At 38.8% G+C, this 22,399-nt stretch overlaps 1 protein-coding gene across 4 annotated transcripts in view; it reads left to right on the top strand.

Annotated features, from left to right (window-relative positions):
• Positions 1–17,506, top strand: part of LOC101163415 (MKL/myocardin-like protein 1) — a 52,221-nt gene extending 34,715 nt beyond the window's left edge. For 2 of the 4 annotated variants that reach the window (XM_023957715.1, XM_023957718.1), the window contains exons 6-18: positions 22–182; positions 314–430; positions 933–995; positions 1,792–1,973; positions 2,075–2,240; positions 2,325–2,565; positions 2,711–2,859; positions 5,656–6,498; positions 6,591–6,746; positions 14,508–14,657; positions 14,738–14,821; positions 15,978–16,029; positions 16,113–17,506. In XM_023957715.1, coding sequence (XP_023813483.1) covers positions 22–182; positions 314–430; positions 933–995; positions 1,792–1,973; positions 2,075–2,240; positions 2,325–2,565; positions 2,711–2,859; positions 5,656–6,498; positions 6,591–6,746; positions 14,508–14,657; positions 14,738–14,821; positions 15,978–16,029; positions 16,113–16,636 — 2,888 coding nt within the window. In that variant the 3' untranslated portion in view covers positions 16,637–17,506. The remainder of the gene's footprint in view (positions 1–21; positions 183–313; positions 431–932; positions 996–1,791; positions 1,974–2,074; positions 2,241–2,324; positions 2,566–2,710; positions 2,860–5,655; positions 6,499–6,590; positions 6,747–14,507; positions 14,658–14,737; positions 14,822–15,977; positions 16,030–16,112) is intronic. The other 2 variants (XM_023957717.1, XM_023957716.1) reach the window with 2 other exon arrangements.
• Positions 17,507–22,399: the final 4,893 nt, after the last annotated feature.

Genomic DNA, 22,399 nt, shown 5'->3' with positions numbered 1-22,399 from the left:
AATCCTTCATCTTTCTCACAGATTTTCTGAAGACCTCCAGGGAGAGCTCTTCATGCGATGAGCACAGCAATGACAGTCTGTCTCCAGGACAGGCAGTAAGCCATGAGTGTCCTCTGGGCTCAGGGCTTGTCCATTCTCCATCAGAGAACCTGTCACGCAGCAGCATCCCATCTCCAACTCAGGTACAATTACCCTGCAAGAAATGGTTTATTGGTGTTGCAACAGTGTAGTAAGCAAAGATCAGAAGGCATTTTTAGAATCAAAGCGAGACTTTAGTTCAGTTATGACACAAAGCTGTTGTGTTTTTAATCAGATGCCTCCAGCAGGTCATCATTATCCACCAATTTGTGGATCATTCAACTCTCTGAAACTGGACAGTAGGACGTTGGACTCATCAACCCTCATGGGAGGTACTAACGCCCACATTACGGTGAGTCATTTCAGCTTAGACTTTTACCTTTTGTATGGGACAACCTTTGTGTTTCCTATTTGGTTTCAGTTGTGTTTAGAGAACCCGTTTAGTCTTGGCTGGTATTTTTTCTTTTCTATAATTTGTCAACATTTAAGGATTTGACTGAGAAGTAGGTATATTTTCCACATACCCAATTGGAGTTTATGAAAGCATAGGGTTCATGTCTTTCCTTTAAAAACTTTTATAAATTGGTTCAAAGTTGTATCTACATTGTCCTTAATACATGCACTTTAAACTATCCAGGACTAAATTATTTTATAACCTCATCTAGCCTTTGTAATACTTACCACAGGCACATCGTCATAGGGTAAAAATGGGCTTAAATTGGGTCTAAATTTAGTACTACAAGGAGAAAAAGTCATTAACTTGTTCACATTTGAACATGTATTTTGACATAAATTTCTATATGTTATAATGCATTGTTTATGTTTAACAGCATACTTTTTTATTTTTGCCTCAGCCTAAACAGAACTCAGACCGCACCTGTCAGAAAAACAAGAAAACCAAAGACAACAAGCCAAAGGTACACTGTTTTCCTCTGTTTTTAAGCATGTTTTAAGTTTTGGCCCCATGGAGGGTCGTAGGGAGGTGCGGCTGCATCTCAAGTGGAGCACAGGTATGTTTTGTGCACCTCGTCACCTTAAGGGACCATAAAGCATTGCATGACAATGGAATGTACGATTGTTGTGTATGTGGTTTGATACCGAGTGGTGGAGTAAGTATTTGTAAGGCTAATGTAAGTTGCACACACTTGTCATATGAGTGACGCTGTCGTAGGGTGTCCTTAAGCCACACTCTAGTGTCAGCGGTAGTAAGGTGTGTGTACTGGATCTTTACTGACCGCATGCACATAAAGGAGTGCAGGTGATGCGCAAGTGCCCATAGACCCTAAGACACCCACACAAACTACGCTCTGATTGTCTTATTTCCTAATTTTTCTAACAGACAAGCTGCACATAAGGGGTGCTCAAGGAACGTGCACTTATCGCTCTAACAGCACCAACAGGCAACGGGTTTGTGCAGTGCACAGGAATTGGGGGCATTCAAAAATAAAAAGTCTACGATACGCCTGCATCTTACCTAACTTATCCTCTCGTGTTAAGTGTTCACCACAACCTGTCGCCGCAGCATGCCAATAGAAAAAATGTGCCTGAACGAGCGGTCTACGTCTTTGATATTCCGTGTGGGCCACCAGTGTACATGGACAAGTTTGACCATTTTTCACCGGCAGACAGCCTATTTCCACCTGTAAGAGCAGTTATGACTGAGGCTTTTGTGATGTCAATAATGTAAAAAGTTGGTGATATGTGGCCCTCTAGATCAAGAAATTGAAGTACCATCAGTACATTCCTCCCGACCAGAAGGGAGATAAAGAGTCTCCTCCTCATCTGGACTCGTCATACGGCAAGATCCTCCAGCAGCAGCAGCTCTACCTGCAGCTACAAATCCTCAGTCAGCAGAAAAACCACAACTACCACACCATCTTGCCTGCACCACCCAAGTGAGTAACTCTACATGCATGTCGCCCAAGTCAGGTCTTACCTCAAGGAGCCCAGTGTCTTGTGGAAACGTGGAGGCAAATATTGCTCTACCTTATCTCAGCAGAGATCAAAAGCAGTCTTCCTCTTCAAGTACAACATCAACCTCTTCACCGCAATCTTCTGCTCCCCCCTCTACCGACCTCCCTAACCAGCAGAGCCTAATCTGTCTGAGTTCATCAGCTGAGATCAAATCAGGGTCTGCAAATCCAAATCTGGATAATATGAGGGTGAGCAGAATTCATCACCTCAAGGAAAGCAAAAGTTGTTAAGGCAAATGTGAGTGCTTCAGTTTAAAAATGCAATTTTTGTAGGTGACAGAGCTGAGGTCTGAGTTGAAACTACGCAGCTTGCCCATCTCAGGCACTAAGACCAACCTCATCCAGAGGCTGAGGAGTTACCAAGAAAAGAACCAAGGCTGTGACTTTACCTCTTCTCCAACAGCAGAGGGTACCAAAGGGCTGGAGCTCAAAGAAGGTCCAGAATCCAGCAAAACTGGTGACCATTTGTTGCAGGAACAGCAGTGTCTAAAGTTTGAAACATCCTTTTTCAACGGTTGGTGTGCTGATCAAAAGTTGCACAATATTCTCATGCTTTTAAAGCTGATTGTAAGGAGCATGCTCAGTACAGCTTCTTGTGGAGGAATTGTGTTATTTTCTGCGCTCCTTCGATCCCACTTTTTCTTCCCATTCTTGCACAGCTGATCCAAGAAACGGAGTCAGTCCTGCTTTAAGCCCAGAGCAGCCTATGAGATGTGAAGATACCAACCCCGTCCCTCCTCCTCTTACCTCGTCTTTGTCAAAGAGTCCCAAATATATCAGCTTGAACGGCGACCCACTGGGAGAACTGGTCAGGCCCTTTTCTTGAAATACATTCATAAAATGCACAGATGACCTGCTTCATCCCTATCTTACCCATGGGACCAGAATATCTCCAAACTGTTGCATCGTATCATAAGCTAATTTTACGCACTTTTGATCAAATACCAGTAACATTCTGTCAGAACAATAACTTTCTGTGGATTTTAAAGTTGGGTACCAACTAGGGATGCAACAATTCACTTTCCACATGATTCTGTATAAACCTTGACTTTTGGGTCACGCTTTTGTTTCGGTTTGAGATATATATATATATATATATATATATATATATATATATATATATATATATATGTACACACACACATACACACACATACATATATATATACACAGTCATAAATATTTGGACAGAGACACGTTCTTTCTAATTTTATTTTTGTACATTACCACAGTGAATTTAAACAAAAAGAACTCAGATGCCATTGAAGTGCAGACTTTTAGCTTTTATTCCATTGGTTAAACTAAAATATTGCATAAAAATGTGAAAAACGAAAGCATTTTTTAAACACAATCCCTTCATTTCATGGGCTCGCTAAGTAATTGGACAAATGAAACAACTGAAAACAAAATGGTCATTACTAATATTTGGTTGAAAACCCTTGGTTGGCAATGACACCCTGAAGTCTTGAACTCATGGACATCAACAGATGCTGGATTTTCTCCTTCTGAAAGGCCTTTACTGCAGCAGCTTTTAGTTGCTGTTTGTTTGTGGGCCTTTTTGTCTGAAGTTTCGTCTTCAACAAGTGAAATTCATGCTCAATTGGGTTAAGACCCGGTGACTGACTTGGCCAGTCATGAATATTCCACTTCTTTGCTTTATTAAACTCCTGAGTTGCTTTGGCTGTATGTTTTGGGTCGTTGTCCATCTGTATTATGAAACGCCGCCCAATCAGTTTGGCTGCATTCACCTGGATCTGCGCAGACAGTATTTCTCTGAACACCTCAGATTTCATTGGGCTGCTTCTGTCCTGTGTCACATCATCAATCAAAAACACTAGAATCCCAGTGCCACTGGGAGCCATGCACGCCCAGACCATCACACTGCCTCCACAGTGTTTTACTGATGATGTAGTGTGCTTTGGATCATGAGCTTCTCCACGCCTTCTCCATACTTTTCTCTTGCCATCATTCTGGTAGAGGTTGATTTTGGTTTCATCTGTCCAAAGAATGTCTTTCCAGAACTGTGCTGGCTTTTTTTAGATGCTTTTTAGCAAAGTCCAATCTAGCCTTCCTATTCTTGAGGCTTATGAGTGGCTTGCATCTTGCAGTGTACCCTCTGTATCTACTTTCATGCAGTCTTCTTTTTATGGTAGACTTGATATTGATACGCCTACCTCCTGGAGAGTATTGTTCACTTGGTTGGCTGTTGTGAACGGGTTCCTCTTCACCATGGAAATGATTCTGCGATCATCCACCACTGTTGTCGTCCGTGGACGTCTAGGTCTTTTTGCGTTGCTGAGTTCATCAGTGCTTTCTTTCTGTTCAAAGCAAAATCTTCAAATGCAAGCACGAGTCCTCTAATCAACTCCTAGAAATACTTTCGTTTTTCACATTTTAATGCAATCTTTTTGTCCAACCCATGGAATGAAAGCTGAAATACTGCACTTCAATGGCATCTGAGTTGTTGTATTTAAAATTCACTGTGGTAATGTACAGAAACAAAATTAGAAAGAATGTGTCTCTGTCGAAATATTTATGGTCATGACTGTGTGTGTGTGTGTGTGTGTGTGTGTGTGTGTGTGTGTGTGTGTGTGTGTGTCTATATATATATATATATATATATGAGCAAGTAATGAATACAAACTTTTCAGTTGGCTTTTACTATGCCAGGACTTTGACATGCCAGATTTAGGGATATCTAGTGGTAATGCTGTAGAATGCAAATAACTGATATCTTAAGAAAACATTACATTTATTTATGTTGGAGGTAAATACATGCATAATTTCCTTTTCCCACAATTTAGTTAAAACCTTGATTGGGTATTTTTGTGTAAAAAACAAAAACAAAAAATTCGGAAAAATCCTTTTTTCCAATTTGCTAATAAGCAAGTAACAATGAAGAAAACCCTGTCAAGTATCTTATAGTGAACCTGGTTTCATGTAATAAAACAAAATTAAATTTTTTAAATTTAGCCCAACACATGTGTTTGACATTTATGCACACTAATGCAGTAGGGATGCAACGATTTACTTTGCCCACAATTCGGATCAATGGTGTAAAGCACATGGTTTGGTTTGAAACTGAGAATTGTGGCATTCCTAGTAAATACCGATTTACTTTTCAAATGTAGGTTATGTATGTTCTTGACTTTTTTCTGTTTCACAATACTTGCATAGTTTCACCCTAAGTTCCCATTTGTTTTCTAACTTTATTTGTTATTTCGATGTTTAATTTTTAACCTATTCTGGTAGTATTATTGTCTTTCTATTCCTGAATACATTTTTTGTCTAATAAATCCTCATCTGCTTTCAACCACAATATATTTTTAAAGAAAACTGAATTTTGATGAGGTTTGCATTTTTAAGTTCTTGAGGCTGAGAGCATAACTGAATTACAAAAGCCCAGTTAGTTTAATATAAATGCAACTATTTAGCAATATTAATTATTAAAATGCTGTGAAAATCTAAGACAATGTGACTCAGAGTTGTAAAGTAGAGAAAAATATTTGATCTTGGTATAAGAAAAAAACAAGAAGAGGAGAAAATGAATTATTAGCCATTAAAAATGTCGTATTAAAAATGTTTTTTTTTTCTGTCTCCTCAGAGTTGCTCTCCCACTGAGTTCAACCTTCAGCCCTCTTTGGTGGCTCGACATCCTGCCAACATTAAAAAAGATCCCCCTTGTTGCACCAGAACACCTACTCACCTTTCCTTAAAGTCTGTGTCTCTGCAGAAACACTGCTTGGCTTCGTCCCCTGCGAATACGGCCGCAGCTCCTTTGGTGACAGCAGACAAAGACAGAATGCTGCGGGAGAAAGACAAGCAGATTGCAGAGCTCACCAGGATGCTGAAGCAGAAGCAGAGGCTGGTGGAGGTGCTGAGGAGGCAGCTGGAGCATGAAAGCAGAGGAGCCCCAGAGCAGAGGGTTTTCCTAAAAGTTAAAGAAGAACCTCCTGATATCTCTTGTGGCTCTCTTCAAATTTCATCTGTTTCACCTGAACTGGATTCCACCAGGATAACCATCAAGCAGGAAGCTGTTGAGGTGGATATAGGTGGAGCATCTGTGGGACCTCCCTGCCATCTTTCATCTCTGCCTCCTACAACTGAAAAGATAAAAGACTGGGTGCATCTGTCACTACAGCCTGGCCAGAAAATTCTGCAGAAAAAGCAAGATCATGTTTGTCTTCAGCAGCCTCCTCTACGGTTAGCTCAGCAGCAGGCAATTCAAAGGTGCATTCAAGGGACCCAACAGAAGCAGAAAAATCCTCAAAAACAGCAAAAAAGACAAAGAGACCAGCAGAAGCAGCATTGCCAACACTCAGAACATCCGGAGCCCAGGCAGCCGAAGCAACAAGACAAGCCAAAGCAGCAGAGGTCTCTGTTTCAGAGACAGTCTAAGGAGAAACAAACCAGACAACTGCAGCAAATTCAAATGCATCTGAAGCAGGTATTACAGTACACAGGAAACTGCAACCTGCACATCATCAATGACTCATTATTTAAAAGCATTTTTGTCATCTTTTTGTTGTTTTTGATCAGAAGTGTCCAAAAAACGTGGGCCTGCAGAGCAACTCCACCCCTGATGTGGTTATTGACGACACCGGGAAACATTTTCTAATTTCACCAAACATAAACACAGACCAAAGCAGAAACAATGCTGCTGACAGGAGAACATCCAATAACATCACATTGCAGGTATGTGAATGTTTTTTTTCATTTTAGGGTTCCTTTCAAAATGATGTCAGGCTTGACAGACACAAAACTAATTTAAATGGAATAAATGTAAAAATGAATTGCACATAGTCCCAAACAACGACCAGAGATTATAAATTGTTATCTACTGATGAAGCCAGAGAAAACTCCAGCTCACCTCACTAAAGGGGATACACCACTCAGGCAAAGTCAGGCTTGAGTGGCATGAGGATAGTTTTCAGTAAAGTCAGAAAAACTTTTAAAAAGATGGATGTCAATGTAAAAGGAAACTTTTTTTGCCGATCACCATTGCCAAGATAATGACTCAAATTCACTTGGCTTTTTCATTTTATCTACTCAATATTTTTTTTTACTTTTGACTTAAGAAGGCACTTCATTTTACAAAAAAAGACATTTGCATGCACCCACATTTTAGCACTAATATACTAAGTTTATTCGAATGATCGTCATATTTTTACTTGATTTTACTCATTTATAAAAAAAAAATACTTCACTAATTATTTCAGTAAAAACTAATTATTTTGAGTGTAAAAATGTTGCATCCATTTTTTTAAGTAGGTTTTACTTAAGCAAGAATTACTGGCAAATCCATTCACACACTTATTTGTTTGTGCTCATATATAATTAACTCTGGATTATCTTGCAAGAAACACAAGGAATTAAAAAAAACCTCCAGATTCACTGTTTATCTCTAAGTCACTCTGGTTGAATTTTTGCCTAAAGATGAACTGGATTGATTCTAGGTCAATGATTTGGATAGTTCAAAATGAACCCAAATTGAAAGTGAATCGTATCAGCAAACACAAATTATGACATAAATTCAATCTTTGTAAAATTAATCCCAACACCCTAAATAAATATCCTTTCATTTTTTTTATTAAAAATACATAAATAAATAAATATCTTTTCAATTCAATGAAAATTGGCTTTTATATACTGGGATGCTAATTGTCCCAGTATTGACCATCTGTATCTATAGTATCATTGCAACTAATGCAAGCTACCCTTTTGCCACACATGGGAAAATACATCAGCAAGAATGAAAGTAAAACATTCAAATGCTGACATGACAATCACACACATCACACTCAGTTAATGAGGCCGACCTGTCTGAATGCTCAATAACACAAATTTCAATCACATGGCAGCAACTGAATGCATTTAGGCATGTAGACATGGTGACATGTAGACATATAGACCAGGGGTCCCCAAATCCAGGCCTCGAGGGCCTACATGTTTTCCAACCAACCTGCCATTGAATCTCCTTATTGGCTAGACACACATGATCAAGGTAATCTGCAGCAAATAAGGCAGGTTTTCTGGAAAACCAGCAGGACACCAGCCCCGAAGGCCTGGATTAGGGGACCTCTGGTGAAGACAATGTGCTGCAGTTGAAACCAAGCATCAGAATGGGGAAGAAAGGTGATTGAAGTGAGTTTGAACATGGCAAGGTTGTTGGTCCCAGACTGGCTGGTCTGAATATTTCAGAAACTGCTGATTTACTGGAATTTTCACCCACAACCACCTCTAGGGTTAACAGAGAATGGTCCAAAAAAGAGAAAATATCCAGTGAGTGGCAGTTCTATGGGTTTTGTAGGCATGCCTCGTTGGTACAATGCACACAGACTCACCAAAATTGGAAGAGCATTGCCAGGTCTGATGAGTCTCCATTTCTGCTGCAACATTCGGATAGGGTTAGAATTTGGTGTCAACAACATGAAAGTATGGGTCCATCCTGACTTGTATCAATGGTTTAGGCTGGTGGTAGTGGTGGTGGTGTAATGGTGTGGGCAATATTTCCTTGGCACTCTGTCAAGTGAATTTCAGTGAGACAACTCTTGCAGAAGAATATTTATTTCACAACATCTTTAGGTTGGCATTCACAATTTGATTCACAACTTCGTTTTGGCATAAGGCTCCGTTCAATTCCTTGAGAATTCTTTTTTCCTTACACTTTCGGGTAACAAAACCCCGTAACGGAGCCCACAGGTGGAAGCCGGGGAGGAGGGAGGGGCAAAAAATGAACGCTGAAGGTAAGAGAGAATGAACAATTGTACAACTGACGCTGAGCAGGTGAGTTAATTGACTGACCCGCCCTAGGGGAGTAACCTGTAATTCTGCAGAGTGTCTGCCCGATAATGCGACGAGTCGCTATTTGTGAACTGCGTGCTCCCACGCTAGCAAAGGGACAGGACTGGACCCAGGATTTCACTCTTTCCAAGTTTTTTATTGACCAGTTTATTGCTGATGCAAATTATAGTAGTTGGTAGCAGATAGTAGTATATAGTAGGTGAAAAACCTTTAAAACAATCAGAAACAAGGTAATAAATAAAACATGCAAGTATATTTATCAAACATAAGGTAAACCAGGTGAGTAAATTAAGGTGAAAATTAAACCAACGATTTGTTAACCAAAAAACTCAGGGTTACATTTTGGGAAACTTAAAAACAAATCACCTTAACTTTTAAGTAGATTTTTACCAATAATTATCCTTATTTCAGGCTAATGAGTATCATTTTTAATACACACATTTTAAGGAGATTGTACGACATGGATTTCTTTGCCTTTTTTTTCTGAACCCAATACAACAATGTGACAAGTATGCCGTCATCACAGATAAACCTCAGGGTTTGTTAAAACACATGAGGACTGTTGACCTTCAAAAACAGACTGATTTAAAGAGCAGCTTGGTGAAAAATTTGGCTACATATTTAGTTCTTTCACCCTAACAACTTCATGATTTCAACAATGACATACATTTATGGGTATGAATAAAATAATACCTAACAAATTCTGAAATGATCCGTGGTCTTATCAAAAAGAATCTTGTGACTCATGTATTGCTCTTATTTTGAGAAGGTCTGGCGAGAAGAAGTAAGTAGAAGAAGTGGGATTTGTATACAAATCTTGTTGGAACAGGCAGGCCCACTCCTCCATTCCTCAGTAATTTTAATGATTTAAAATTTGTATTAAAATCTGAATTAAAAGTATCGCTTAAACATGCATTTGGCCTACGGTACTCACACTGGACTGTTGCTAGCCAATACGGGCACATGTACTCACAGTCAAAGTGGTGCAAAACTCACGAATATTTCTCCAGGCTTTTTTTTTTTCACTGCTCTTCTGCGATATAAGAAAGACTTGGTGTCATATAATTTTAGCCGGGGATGAACAGCAATTGTTAATTTGTAAGGGTGTAACTATCAATCGATATATCCATTAATCGATTTCTATTCCTGGGACTGAATTAGATCGATCTGTCTGAGGCAGAATTGAATCGAATCGACCAGTACCATTAAAAATTTGTTTCAAAATGAATTGATAATTGATTCAAAATTGGACAATACCATTTGGATTGAGGCCTGGTAGGCTTATTTTACTGTAACGTGAAAACAACCAAGTGCATCACAGCGGACAACACAGTTGTGATGGCAGCAAAAAAGGATCAAGCTATCATCACAGATCAACGTGTTGAAACACATGTGGTGGAATGTTTTAATACTGTTCCCGTCGTATTGTCTTGATGTGGCAAAACAACAGTGGGCTGAACTTTAGGAAACTAAAATGTGAATGGATTTGCCATTAAGTCTTGTTTAGTTGTTTGTTTGTACACATATTTAATTAACATTTGATTATCTTGCAAGAAATACAAGGAATCTGGAAAATTTCACCCGAACTACTATATTAAAAATTATAGAAAAAGTAGTTTAGTCTGTTCACAAACCTGGACAAGTTAAATTTCAAGGTAACTAATATTTTATTTCGGACATATACTGTAAAACAAATATACTTTAGCTAAAAACAAATCCCATTGGATCTAAATTATGTTAGTTCTGAGAGGATAAACAATTCTGGATCAAAATAAAGGGGTTGCAAGGTGGGGTAGTAGTTAGCACACTCACGCCCCACAGCAAGAAGGTTCAGGTTCATATCCTGGCAGGGTCCTTTCAGTTTGGAGTTTGCGTGTTCTTTCTGTGCACGTGTGGGTTTTCTCTGGACATTCCAGTTTCCTCCCACAGTTCAAAAACTTGCTTCATGAGTTGATTTTTGTCTCTAAGTTGCCCCAAGGTGTCCATGTAATTGCGTGGCCCTGCTTCAGACTGGCGACCTGTTCCTAGTGTTTTTCAACTTTGCCCAACAGTAGCTGGGATAGGCTCCAGCAACCCTGCGACCCTGAAAGGGATTCAGCAGCTTCTGAAGATGGTTGGAACAATGGATGGATAAATATACATTTGATATTTGTTTGAATGCTAACTTATGGATAGATTAGTAACACCAAAGGAAAAAAGATTAACCCATTAAATAACAGTGATTTATTTTTATTTTTTTATTGGCAGCTCCCAGTGTTACAGGCTATTTTAAAGCATGGAGCCTGGAGTCTTTTATTTTCCAGCCTCTGGTGCAGAACTGAACATCCTGTTAATACATAGAATGGGAGATCTGCTGCAGCGCATCCAACGGCTGTGAAAGTTAATTAAATGTCCTGCTTGAGACAGTGACAGCTGTTCATGATAAGGAACTGACACCAACCCCAGGGCTGGTTATTATTACTTTGCTAATTACACCGACAGCATTCTCTATTACTATGATTTATGGAGCAAAGTGGTGAGGAACCAAAACTCCAACGCAGAGGTTTACAGTGTTTCCTCCTGATGCAGGTCCATGGGAGAACTCATTCTTTGGGACAAAACCTGGTTTGGAAACATCAGAAATTATTGGAACACTGTGAGCTGCAAACATTCTTCCTTTAGACTTATTTTTTTCAAAAATTTATTTTTCAGAGGTGCTACAGAAATGGAATTTACAGATAAAATTATTTATGAAAGTATATGAAATATAAAATCTCACAGCAATGTGCTTAAAATTCTATCTAAACACTTTATTGTTTTAAGAAAAAGTTACGATCCTCCCTCATCACACATGTAAAAAGATTCATTTAGCCATGTGCTAATGAATGATCCTCATTCATCCAGGTATCATCTTGATGTTGAGTTGTGTTATCTGGACTCACAGTCTCTTCTAAGCTACTCGGATGAGAAACGTTTCAGGAAGAAAATATTATAAGCTATAAATTAACGTTAAGAAACTTTTGTACAATCAATCCCCACTTTTCCTGAGGATCCTTTTATTGACTCTCCCCTTCACTTTCATTTACAATAGAAATTAGTAACTTTTAAATTAATTTTGCTACAGATTGATACAACTAAAAAAGGAACCAGTTCTACAAACACTGGTGCTTTTTTGAGAAAACACTATTATCCCAAAGGTCGTAGTGTTCCCCTTTTTAACCCTATATAGTCTGTTGTATCATATTTGATAGACACATTTCTGAAGCTCCTATCTGTTTAGCATGATCCAAGAGTTCCTTAAAAACCTAGTGTACATAACTTAGTACAGGTTTTTTTGCCCTGTACTTCATCAGCATTCCCCTAGGGGCAGCAGAGGGTCTTTTTCTGCTTATTTCAAAATGGTTGCTTCCATGAAATCTCAAAAGCACTCAAAGGTTTTATTGCTTTTCTAAATTTTATGGTGAGAATAACTCATCTATTGTTATTGATTTTATTAAATGATTATTTGTTGTATTGAAAGAATATATTTTTTTAAATAGTTCTTTATAATACAGCCATGCCATGTTAAAAAAATAAATAGATTGAGATAAATTGGGTAAATACGTTTTTTTTTCTGAACATCAATGTCAACATTTTTGGATCGTAAACCAACAATGTTGTAAACAAAAACTTATGAAATCCCCTAATTTATATCAATGGATACTGTATCTCATAAAAAATTATATCATTTTATGTATAAAAAAGATCTTAATTCCAAAAAAGTTAAAATTTTCCTGACAATTCTTTGACATGCTGGGCTTTGCAGGGTGAAAGTATTGTAAATCTCTGACCAAAATCTGCACTTTAGATTTTTCTCAAAAATCAACATATAATAAACATTTTTCTGAGTGGATGGCAGTCCTTCCAGCTCACAGGTTGTTGCTGTGTACCGTGACACAGCATTTTTCAGTGATTTGACATTTTTTTAAGCATTTGTTGTTTTCTTCCAAAGTTGTCATGAAGATCATACAGAACTGCCATAACAAAGGCAGTTTTGAATCTTGTTAGAGAAAATAATTTATTTAATGTCATGCATTTTCCCTTTTTTATCATTAGTTGCCTCAAACTCTAACATTTCTTTAGAAAACACCATTATTTACTGTTACTGGAGAAATTGTAGAGTTTCACGGTAAAAAATACTGGTATTTTATATTACCAATATCAGGCAGGAGGTTCCAGGAAAAGGGATAATAACTAACACAAAACTAAACAAACTACCACTTCAGCATGCAGGCAAACTCGAAACTAGAAAACTAGGGATGGCCCGTTTGACACGGACGCTCCGGCGCTAGTTTCACCTTCATGAAACAGAGTGGTTCGGCACAATGTTTCAGGGAGTGTGTCAACTAACGCAGACCACGTGGTTGATGACGTATGAAGCGCATTGTTGGGTCGAACCAGGGTTCAGATGTGACTTGTGTTTGAACAGTTGGGCGCACAATTCTCTATTAGTGGGAAATGAATCCCGAACGTTTCCCGACCAGTTCTATTGTTTCCCCTGTATTGGAATCAGCGTCAGGTCATTGCACTTTACCATGGCTCCTGGTAAAAAACCTACTGTGGCTTGGGATCGTTTCAGCTCGGTTTCTCCTAAAAAGATAATACACTACAAACATTATTTAAAAACAGAATAGTTATATGAATTTATAATGGCGAGTAATATTTGTTATGATAGAAATATCTACGTGGGAAAGTCAATGGTGTCTGCATCCAGAGGCTCTGGGTTCACATCCTGCATTTTACAATGTTTTCTTTTTTGCCTTGCGTTTCTTTTCTTCATGTGATGTGTGTTTTGTTGTGTCAAGCACTTCTCAGAGAAAACGTCACACGTTGTGTTTAACTTTTTTTTAAATTATCATTAACAACGTCGTTTTGTTTTACGTGTTTTCATTATCATTTCCACATTGAAGTGCTACAAGGAGCTAAGTTGAAGCAGATAATATTTGTCCAGTCCGCCACCAGATGCCGCTATTCTGTGTGGTTTCAAAGCCCTGAATGGTTGGTTCATCACAATTACATAAACTCTGTGAAAGCTTCATGGGGCTTCTTTTCCCATCCCTTTTGACAACTTACAATGACACAAGAACTAAGGGACAGCAAACTACATCAAACTATGGAGCAGCACAGGAGGAAGGGAATGACAGGACTTAAATACATACAGGACTGACAAGACACAGGTGGAAACAATGAGGGCAGATGGGGACCAAAAGTTAAACTCGAAAACACGACACAATACAGGAAACCCTACAAAATAAAACAGGAAGTGAACTCAAGACATGAAAAAAACAAAATGCAACTAGAAAACAAAAGTAAAGAAACTAAAACCATGACATTTATTGCTCTTTTTCTCTTTTGTATCAACACAAAATATTATTATGCTTTCACAAGTGTGAGTTTACACAAAATGCCAATGTATGTGCTTCATGTTTGAAGCCCTTTTTAGCAGTCAAATTCAATCAATCAATATATATTGATGAAGGGTAAAGTGTACAGTAATTACATTAACATCTGAGTGTGTAAACAAGAACAAGTTGTGAAATTAAAGCTCAAACATATTTAAACTTGACAAACAACAGCAGAACTTTCTTCTGTTGTTTCTAATCCAGCATATATTTTGTCTTTATCTTATTAAAGGGGCAGAAGGGATCAGCCCAGGCCTTCATCTGTCAACCACAACAGGAAGGATCTGACTGTTTGGGACCTCCTTCCAGTCTGCAGCCCTTTTTTATGGATCAGGACCCCGCTTTGAGGGGCAGAGACAACACCACACCACCCTTTCAAAATGTAAGCAGTGACCCTCAAAAGAAAATATTTATTCATGGTGTTTTAGTGAAAGGAAAGGTAAAACTTTTGTTTTTCCTTAGGAATTGTGCAGTGATTTGGATGTCTTGTTGAGTCCGCTGTCTCCTGCTTCTGTTAAGACAGCTTCTTCTCTGCTTGATGACCATGTAAGGACAGCCTCATTCTCCTCCTTCATTTTGCCTGTTTGAAGCCATGAAAATCCAAGAGCTGATGAGCAATCATCAGAAAATCCTTGTCCACGTTTTAGTCCTTTATCTGATTCAATTCATTGGAAATTACATTATCTTCAATGCAACTTAAAACTTATTCAACAGTTGTAGCATTAGTGCACTAGCCAGGATCACACACTTTTTTTCTGCGATTCTTTGACAAAACAGGACGGATAATCTCTGATGTCACACAATGAATTCTGGAGGGTGCCACAAGTGGGACGGCCTCAATGTTTGGTCCACCAAAATCGACAACATTCCAGAAACTATACCTGGCTGAGACAAAGTCAAGTTTAAAACTCTGGGAACACCCAGCTGACATTCAAAAATGAAAATACACCTCTAAATACAGAGGGACCATGCATAACGAATGCCTGAGAGAACAAACCATAACAACCTGTGCAGAAGAAGCTTGCATACATAAAGAACCATATACTGTATTTAATACAAATATTGATTTGATTACCTTGAATGTAGAACAGATTACACGATTTCGTAGAAGTCACTGCGAATTTGTGTTTTGGGAAAACAAACACCTCACTAAATGAAAGCACTACTGACACAAATTGTGTTTGTTATGCAAGATCTCATTATAAGTGCAGGACTGGCACAAGGGGACCACGGTTCGATTCCCAGGTGGTACGATGAGCTTCACCTAGTGTGGGTTCTTTAACAATCCCCTTCATGCTACTGCCTATCTATGTAGCCACAAGGGGACCCAAGTCTGGGTCTCCCTGTGCCGGTACCCAGCCTGGATAAAATACAAGGTTTATGACAAGACGGGCATCCAGCGTAAAAATCTTTGCCGAACCACCTGTGCAAAATAGTAAAAGCCTTTCCTTGTGTCAAATATCATTCAAAAAGGAAAAACTTCAAAATAAAGTTGAATAAATGTGTTTAGTTGCAAGGATAAAAATCAGTCTTTCAGGGAGAAATCTGCTAGTGTTTACCAAATTCACATTATAAGATAAAAGACATTCAGTTGTTCTTTGGACATGGTCACTTGAAAAGTCTGATAACATGATTTAAACAAACAAATCTTTGATTTCAATAAATTCTGTCATTATTTTACTATCATGTAAATTTTTGTCAGCAGGAACAAGAGAATGAAGACAATATCATTGACATCATTTTGCAGGCAGGAGGTATGGTCAATCATTTTTCTGAAGAAAATAATCTCTTTGTACTGCAATTGTTGTTTTGCTGTAAAATCTGTTTTTTCCTCCAGAAATGTCCTTCAGGCCTTCCACTGACCCTTCTCTGGACTCTCTAGATTCAGCTTCCTTCTCCTGCCTCTCTCCTACCCCCCTACCTCACCTATTGATTTCCCAACCCATCCCTTCCAGCCCTGATCCCTCCAAGCCTGCTGCCTCTCTTCAGCCTGAGCTGCAGGAGGAGAAACATCACCTCTCAACAAATGGACGGCTGGAGGACTTCCTGGAAAGCACAACTGGAAAGCCTCTGCTGGGGGTGGAGCCAGGGGGGTTGATCACATTGATCGATGACCTACACAGCCAGCTGTTGTGCACCCCCAGCATTCTGGACCATCCTCCTTCTCCCATGGATGCCCTTGATGATGTAGGAAGATGGGGGTTTGACAACAAAGGCTGGCTGGATCTCAGTACAAGGGGAGACTTGGATGAAGACACGCCCACCTTGGCCCCACTGGGTCCGCCAACACCCGTCAGTGTCTTTTCTATGGACTTCCTGGATAGCGCCGACTTGCACTTAAACTGGGACTCCTGCTTATAGCAGGACTGTGATGACGGAGCACCAACCAACAACTGCGACTCGCAGGACAACCCCAGCAATTTGATGTCTCTGTGTTTCATAGATGCTGCTGCACTCATGGTTTCTTAATTTATTATCAGGCAGTTCCAATCCCAATTGTTGCGTCTTGAACAAAGGTCGTGTTTACACACATGCTGGACCTTTGTGATTTTAACCCTTTAACAACAGAGTTTTAGCTTCAGTGTTGACATTCTTTGAATTATGGTAACTCTTCAACTATTTACGTAATTAATGTAATTCAACTGATTCTGATGTGGATGAAAGTAGCTTTCTGCTACACTTTACAGGAATAACATGTTTATGCAATTGGTGTTAACCAAACCCCAAAAGCACGTATCAGAGTCGCCCGTAGAATCTGTTAAGTTAATTTAGAACAGTCAAAGAATAACAGTAGTTCAAAGAGCGTGTGTTATTTTGTGTTGCTGGAGACAATTTCGTCAATGAAGGGTTAACCTGAACTACAGTCCTTATTTACTATTGTATATCCCATAGGTCAGAGTCATGCCTATGTCAAAAAGGTGGATTGACAGGACTTTTCCTCATCATAATGATACTTTGGGACAAAAACCTTTGTCTAGCAACTGAAACCCTACAGAAATTTTTTTTAGATACAACACAGTCTTGCCTTGTCTTGACCTAATTGAGCTTTTTCTGAGCCTTTATAGGGATGTCACTAAAATAGTCACGGGATTTGTTTTATTCTACGGAATAAATGCAGGTTCGTGAACACGCTTTTAATCAATCAAACTTTATTTATAAAGCACTTTTCATATAAAAATATAACACAAAGTGCTTTACATTAAAACACAACAAATATAAAAACAAGTATTGACGAATTAAAAATAAAATAAAAATTAATAAATAAATAAATAGGGCCCCCCTCCCCGTACCTAGCCCCCCACTCCTTTCACACCTCCCACCCCTTAAGTGATGGCAAGGACAATGAGAAATAGGCTGAGCACAAAAACAGGATGCTGGAAACGCTAATAATTGGAACCTCCCCCTCCGTGAACAGCCGCATAGACAGCCAAATGCAGCATCACAGGTGGAGACCGCTCCACCACAGCTAAGTGGTGATGCAGGTCCCCATCCAGAGCTGCAGTGGCTGAACAGCAGCTGTCCCAGAGGGAGAGGTTCCAGCTGAGGAAGCACCGGAAATAAAAATGAATAAAAATGAGAATAAACAAGTAAACATATTGATAAAAACAATAAAACATTAAAATAAGGTTAATTAAAATAATGCGTTAAAAATCAGGTTCAAGTTCATAAAACAAGATAAAATGGATGAATAAATAAATAAAATAAAAATAAAAAGTACATATAAATAAATATCTGAATAAATAAATAAATAAAAGTAGTAAAAAATTAGCTAAAAGCCAGGTTAAAAAGATAGGTCTTAAGCCTTTTCTTTAAAGCATTAATGCTCTCTGCGGCTCTCAGGTCCTCCGGCAGACTGTTCCACAAACGGGGGCCATAGTGCTGAAATGCAGCCTCTCCATAGGTTTTAGTTTTTGCAGTTGGAATGGTCAACAGACCAGTGCCAGAGGATCTCAGGCTCCGCGAGGGTTCATATTTAGCTTTCAATGTTCACACTTTCAATGTTCACACTAGATTGTTGCAACAAATACTCGGCATGTCTTCACAGTTGGAAGAGTGTCAGTGGGAAATGTCGAAAATGTAAATCTTGTTAATCTTGATCCAGGCTTTTCTTTCCCAGCTCTTTTCTGATATATAAAAGACTTGGTGTGATATAATTACGGCCAGGCACAAACAGCAACTGGTAATTTCTCCTCCATGGTTCATTTTCAAAGGGTTGGGACTTTCATGGTTCAAACTAAATGCCATCCATACTTCACTACCAAATCTGACTCCCTGGTTGATCAAAGTTTAACCTGGTTTCACTTTTTAACACACATTCAGTGGCCACAGGTTTTGTACATAGAGCCCAAAAACGGACTCAACCCTTGTGCTATCCTAGGCACTTTAACATTGGGAGTTGGGTCATCTAAACCCCACTAGACAATGCGCTGGACCTTTTTTCTTCAATGATTTGTGATCTTCACTGGTTTCCATGGATTACATGAAATTGCTCCACCTTTATCCACCCGTGTCATGTTAAGAATAACACGTCAATGGTCATCTTGACCCCATAGGATAGCACAAGGGTTTAAAAGCATTCTCAGCGACCCATAAACTTCATAGTTTTGAATGGGATTGCCCAAAATGTGCATTTATGTGCGTTTACATAGACCTTTCATTTAAAGTAGTCTTTTGAATGTGTGTTACTGAGCCCGGTGTGAACGCAGCATTAGACATGACTGCTTTCTTTTGCTTGAAGAGACTTAATTAAAGATTTTCAGAATGATGACAGAAATGTTTTTTCTCATCTGATCTTGGAACTTAAGCAGAGTAGAGCCTGGTTGGCTGAGTGGGGCTACCAGATGCTGTCATTTACTGCAACCACACAAGGCACATTCCAGTATTTCCATGTGCCTGTCCGAAGTCCGGGTAAATGCATAGGATTTGGTCAGGAAGGTCATTTGATGTCAAACTGAAGCCAAATCATGTGCTTGAATATTTGCTTTTGCCCCTGAAGGGCACAGCTGGTAAGAAAAAACAGAGGAGGAATTTTTTAAGAGGTGAGAAGAGCAGGGGCATCGTAGATATTTCCCTAGGACATGAGGACTTTTTGTCTTGTTGCTGGGGCCTAGTGCTTTTTACTAGCCTTTATAGATCTTATTTAAAACCAATGAACACATTTTCCTGAGATGTGAAGGTTATTTTGTGACACATGAGACCTAAAACTGCATTCTTAACATGAGGCAGAGATTTTTTCTTAAATGTGACCTGCTTTTGCCAGATGATTTTTCTGACATAAATCTTCCAGGTACATGACACCTTTTCATAAGTTACCGGAAATGTTACTTTTGAAGACATTGTAAAATTGTTGTTTGTAACACTTGATAAAAGTACAACAGAATTCAGACTTAAAGCTGAAATAGAAAACTGTTCTTTAAGCCCACAGCAGATTTCTGTGAAGGTTTTGAAAAGTATTTTAACTTTATGCACCTAGTTTGCTTGTGAAAAAACGAGTGTAAATTTGACAACAGGCAAAGGCAAGTTACACGTGATTTAAAAACTGGGGTTCATCAAATGGAAAAAATAACAAGTGCAACAGATTTTGCTTATTTGCCTTTAATGCCTCTACAATACAGGTGTTTTTGACGCAATGTGCAAATATGTGACGTGAGTTTGTGATGTTTTGTCTCTGAACTTTCTAGGTTGGAAGGCAGGTAGAAACTAGCATAATTTTAAAATATGAACAAACAGAAATGGTTGCAGTGGCTGTTTGAAGGAGGAGACATTTGTACAAAGAACCAAGAGAGCCCATCTTTTCTGCTTCCAGGGTTAGGGGTAAGCATCCAGTTTTACAATGTTTGAGCTTCTGAAAGAGCTACAAAACTTCTCATTGTAATTACAGCTGACCTCCTCTATGTCTATTTTCCCCTTTCTCGCCAATGTCAGAGTCTGTCCCAGCTACTGTTAGGCAAAGATGAGGTACAACCCGGATAGGTAGCCTGTCTGTCACAGGGAACAAAATCAGTCCCGCACACACTCACAAATGCACACCTAGGGACACAGAGTAACCAATTAACCTATATAACCTGGACCGTGGGAAGAAGCCGGAGTGCATGTAGAAAACCCAGGAATGCACAGGGACTACATGCAAACTCCACATAAAAAGATCCCAGCTGGGTTTTGCACACTATGTTTTCTTTTACATACTGCATATCTTTCATTACTAACCCTGGTGTTTATTCAAAGAACTATTTGGAAAGCGAAATACCTGTGGTTGTTGGAATCTGCCCATTATTTGTCTTGCAGACAGAAGGCTGATGGGAAAATATGGTTTCATTTTGTGGTAAGGTGTGGTACTGTATTTTTTGCAACAACTCTGGATAAATATTTTAGGATTTGATGAAACTACCAGTACAGCTGTATATGGTATGACCAATTAACGCATTTGTCATTGGTAAACTGGGGTCACTACAGACCGGTGCTTAAAGGAGGCAGCTCCTATTGGAAACAATTTGGTGCTAAAAACAAAAATGGCAAGCAATATTGGCGATATCCAGCTGTACAGTTTTGAGCCAGATGCTAGCTCAGACGAGGAAAATGAAGACGTACATGGATCTAGTTGTCTGCAAGTGGATGCTTCAAAATCATTGACAGTAAAATAAGAACTGGACTAAAAAAACCTCCCCCTCGCGTTCCAAATTGGAAGGACCAGCTGCTCCTAAAAAGCCAAAATCACATAGACTTCTAATAAGAAATAAAGAGCTATTATTATTACTTAGTCATTATGTTAGTCAGAATCAGAATAACCATTTTTTTTCTACTACCTTTTATTACTTCTTACTAATCCAGATTTTATTCATAATATTTTTGTTGTAACACAACTTATTCAAATTATAAACTGACCAATCAGTTACCTCAAGAAAAGTAGGTGGCCTTGTGTTGAACGTCGAAGCGTTTGACAGATTCTCCCGAGCCTGCTTTCAGTGGTAGGGGTGTGGCCTTCTAACATGCTTACTCTTGATTGAAGCGAGTGGTTGCCATAGAAATGTAGACAGGCCAATCACAGCTTACTAAAGACATCTGCTTCCAACATAGCAAGGGACATATCATGAAAAAAAAGCAACTAAATTGACTTCATTTGTTTAGAACCTGAACCAAGGCATTTTCCATCAGTGACACACGATTACTCCAGTTATATATTATACAGTACAGTCAATGATCGGACTAGAGCAGGAGCAGGAAGCTTGTAGCCCACTCAGTGTATTTTCCATAGGCATTTTTTCATCTGCTCCTGATTCACCAATCATTTAAATAAAGAAATACTCAGAAATGCAATTTTTACCTCAATTTTCTTGATGTGTTTCCTTCATCATCAAAAAAATGCCACAAGAACAAGTTAAAAACAGCCTTTTAATTGGAGGAGGTGTTTAAGTTATGGAAAATGGGCATCAAGACGGACCACCATGGTACTTCTTGTTGTAGCAAAACCTCACTGAATAGCACTTGCAGTCACCTTGTGTGATCACATAACTGTGCAATCTTTATTTGGGATCTTAGTAAATAAGGTCATATGTTTTAAGATCTGTACGGCGTAAGACTGCCTTGTTGTGCTTTCATTATTGAGCAAACTAAGTATAAGTTGAGAAACAAAAAATAAATAAAAATGCATTGTGCTCATGCTAACTGAATGATTGAGTTAAAAGTGTGTGGTGTTTCTTTTTTGAAAAATGTAACATAAAAGTGAAGACAAAGTGTAAAAAATGGAAATTGTGTATGTTTATGTTTGTTTATATGTTGTGTGAATGCATTGCAAGGCTATCTAAATTGTCTAACCTGATCTGATGCTAATAGTCCTCTATGTTTGGACTGGATCTTGTCTACACTCTCAAAATGAAACTCCTGCAGTATGAAAAAAAAAGGAGCCGGGATGCGATTTGGTTTGATAAAACAGACCAAATTTTTGAAAACTTGACGTTTTTGTGAGTGTCTCGTACTGTATCAGTACCAATGAAAACAAAAAAATGTGCTTTATTAAAATGTCTCACCTGTTTGAGTTTGCATTGCTGTGTCCACCCGGAGACTGGGGGATTTGGGGTTCAGACTAATTTAAAAAAAAAATACATAAAAAGGAGAAATAAAATCATT

This window comes from Oryzias latipes, chromosome 8, assembly GCF_002234675.1.
Source record: "Oryzias latipes chromosome 8, ASM223467v1".
NCBI lineage: Eukaryota > Metazoa > Chordata > Actinopteri > Beloniformes > Adrianichthyidae > Oryzias > Oryzias latipes.
Note: the sequence above shows the minus strand (reverse complement) of the source record. Positions and strands in the feature narration are given on the sequence as shown.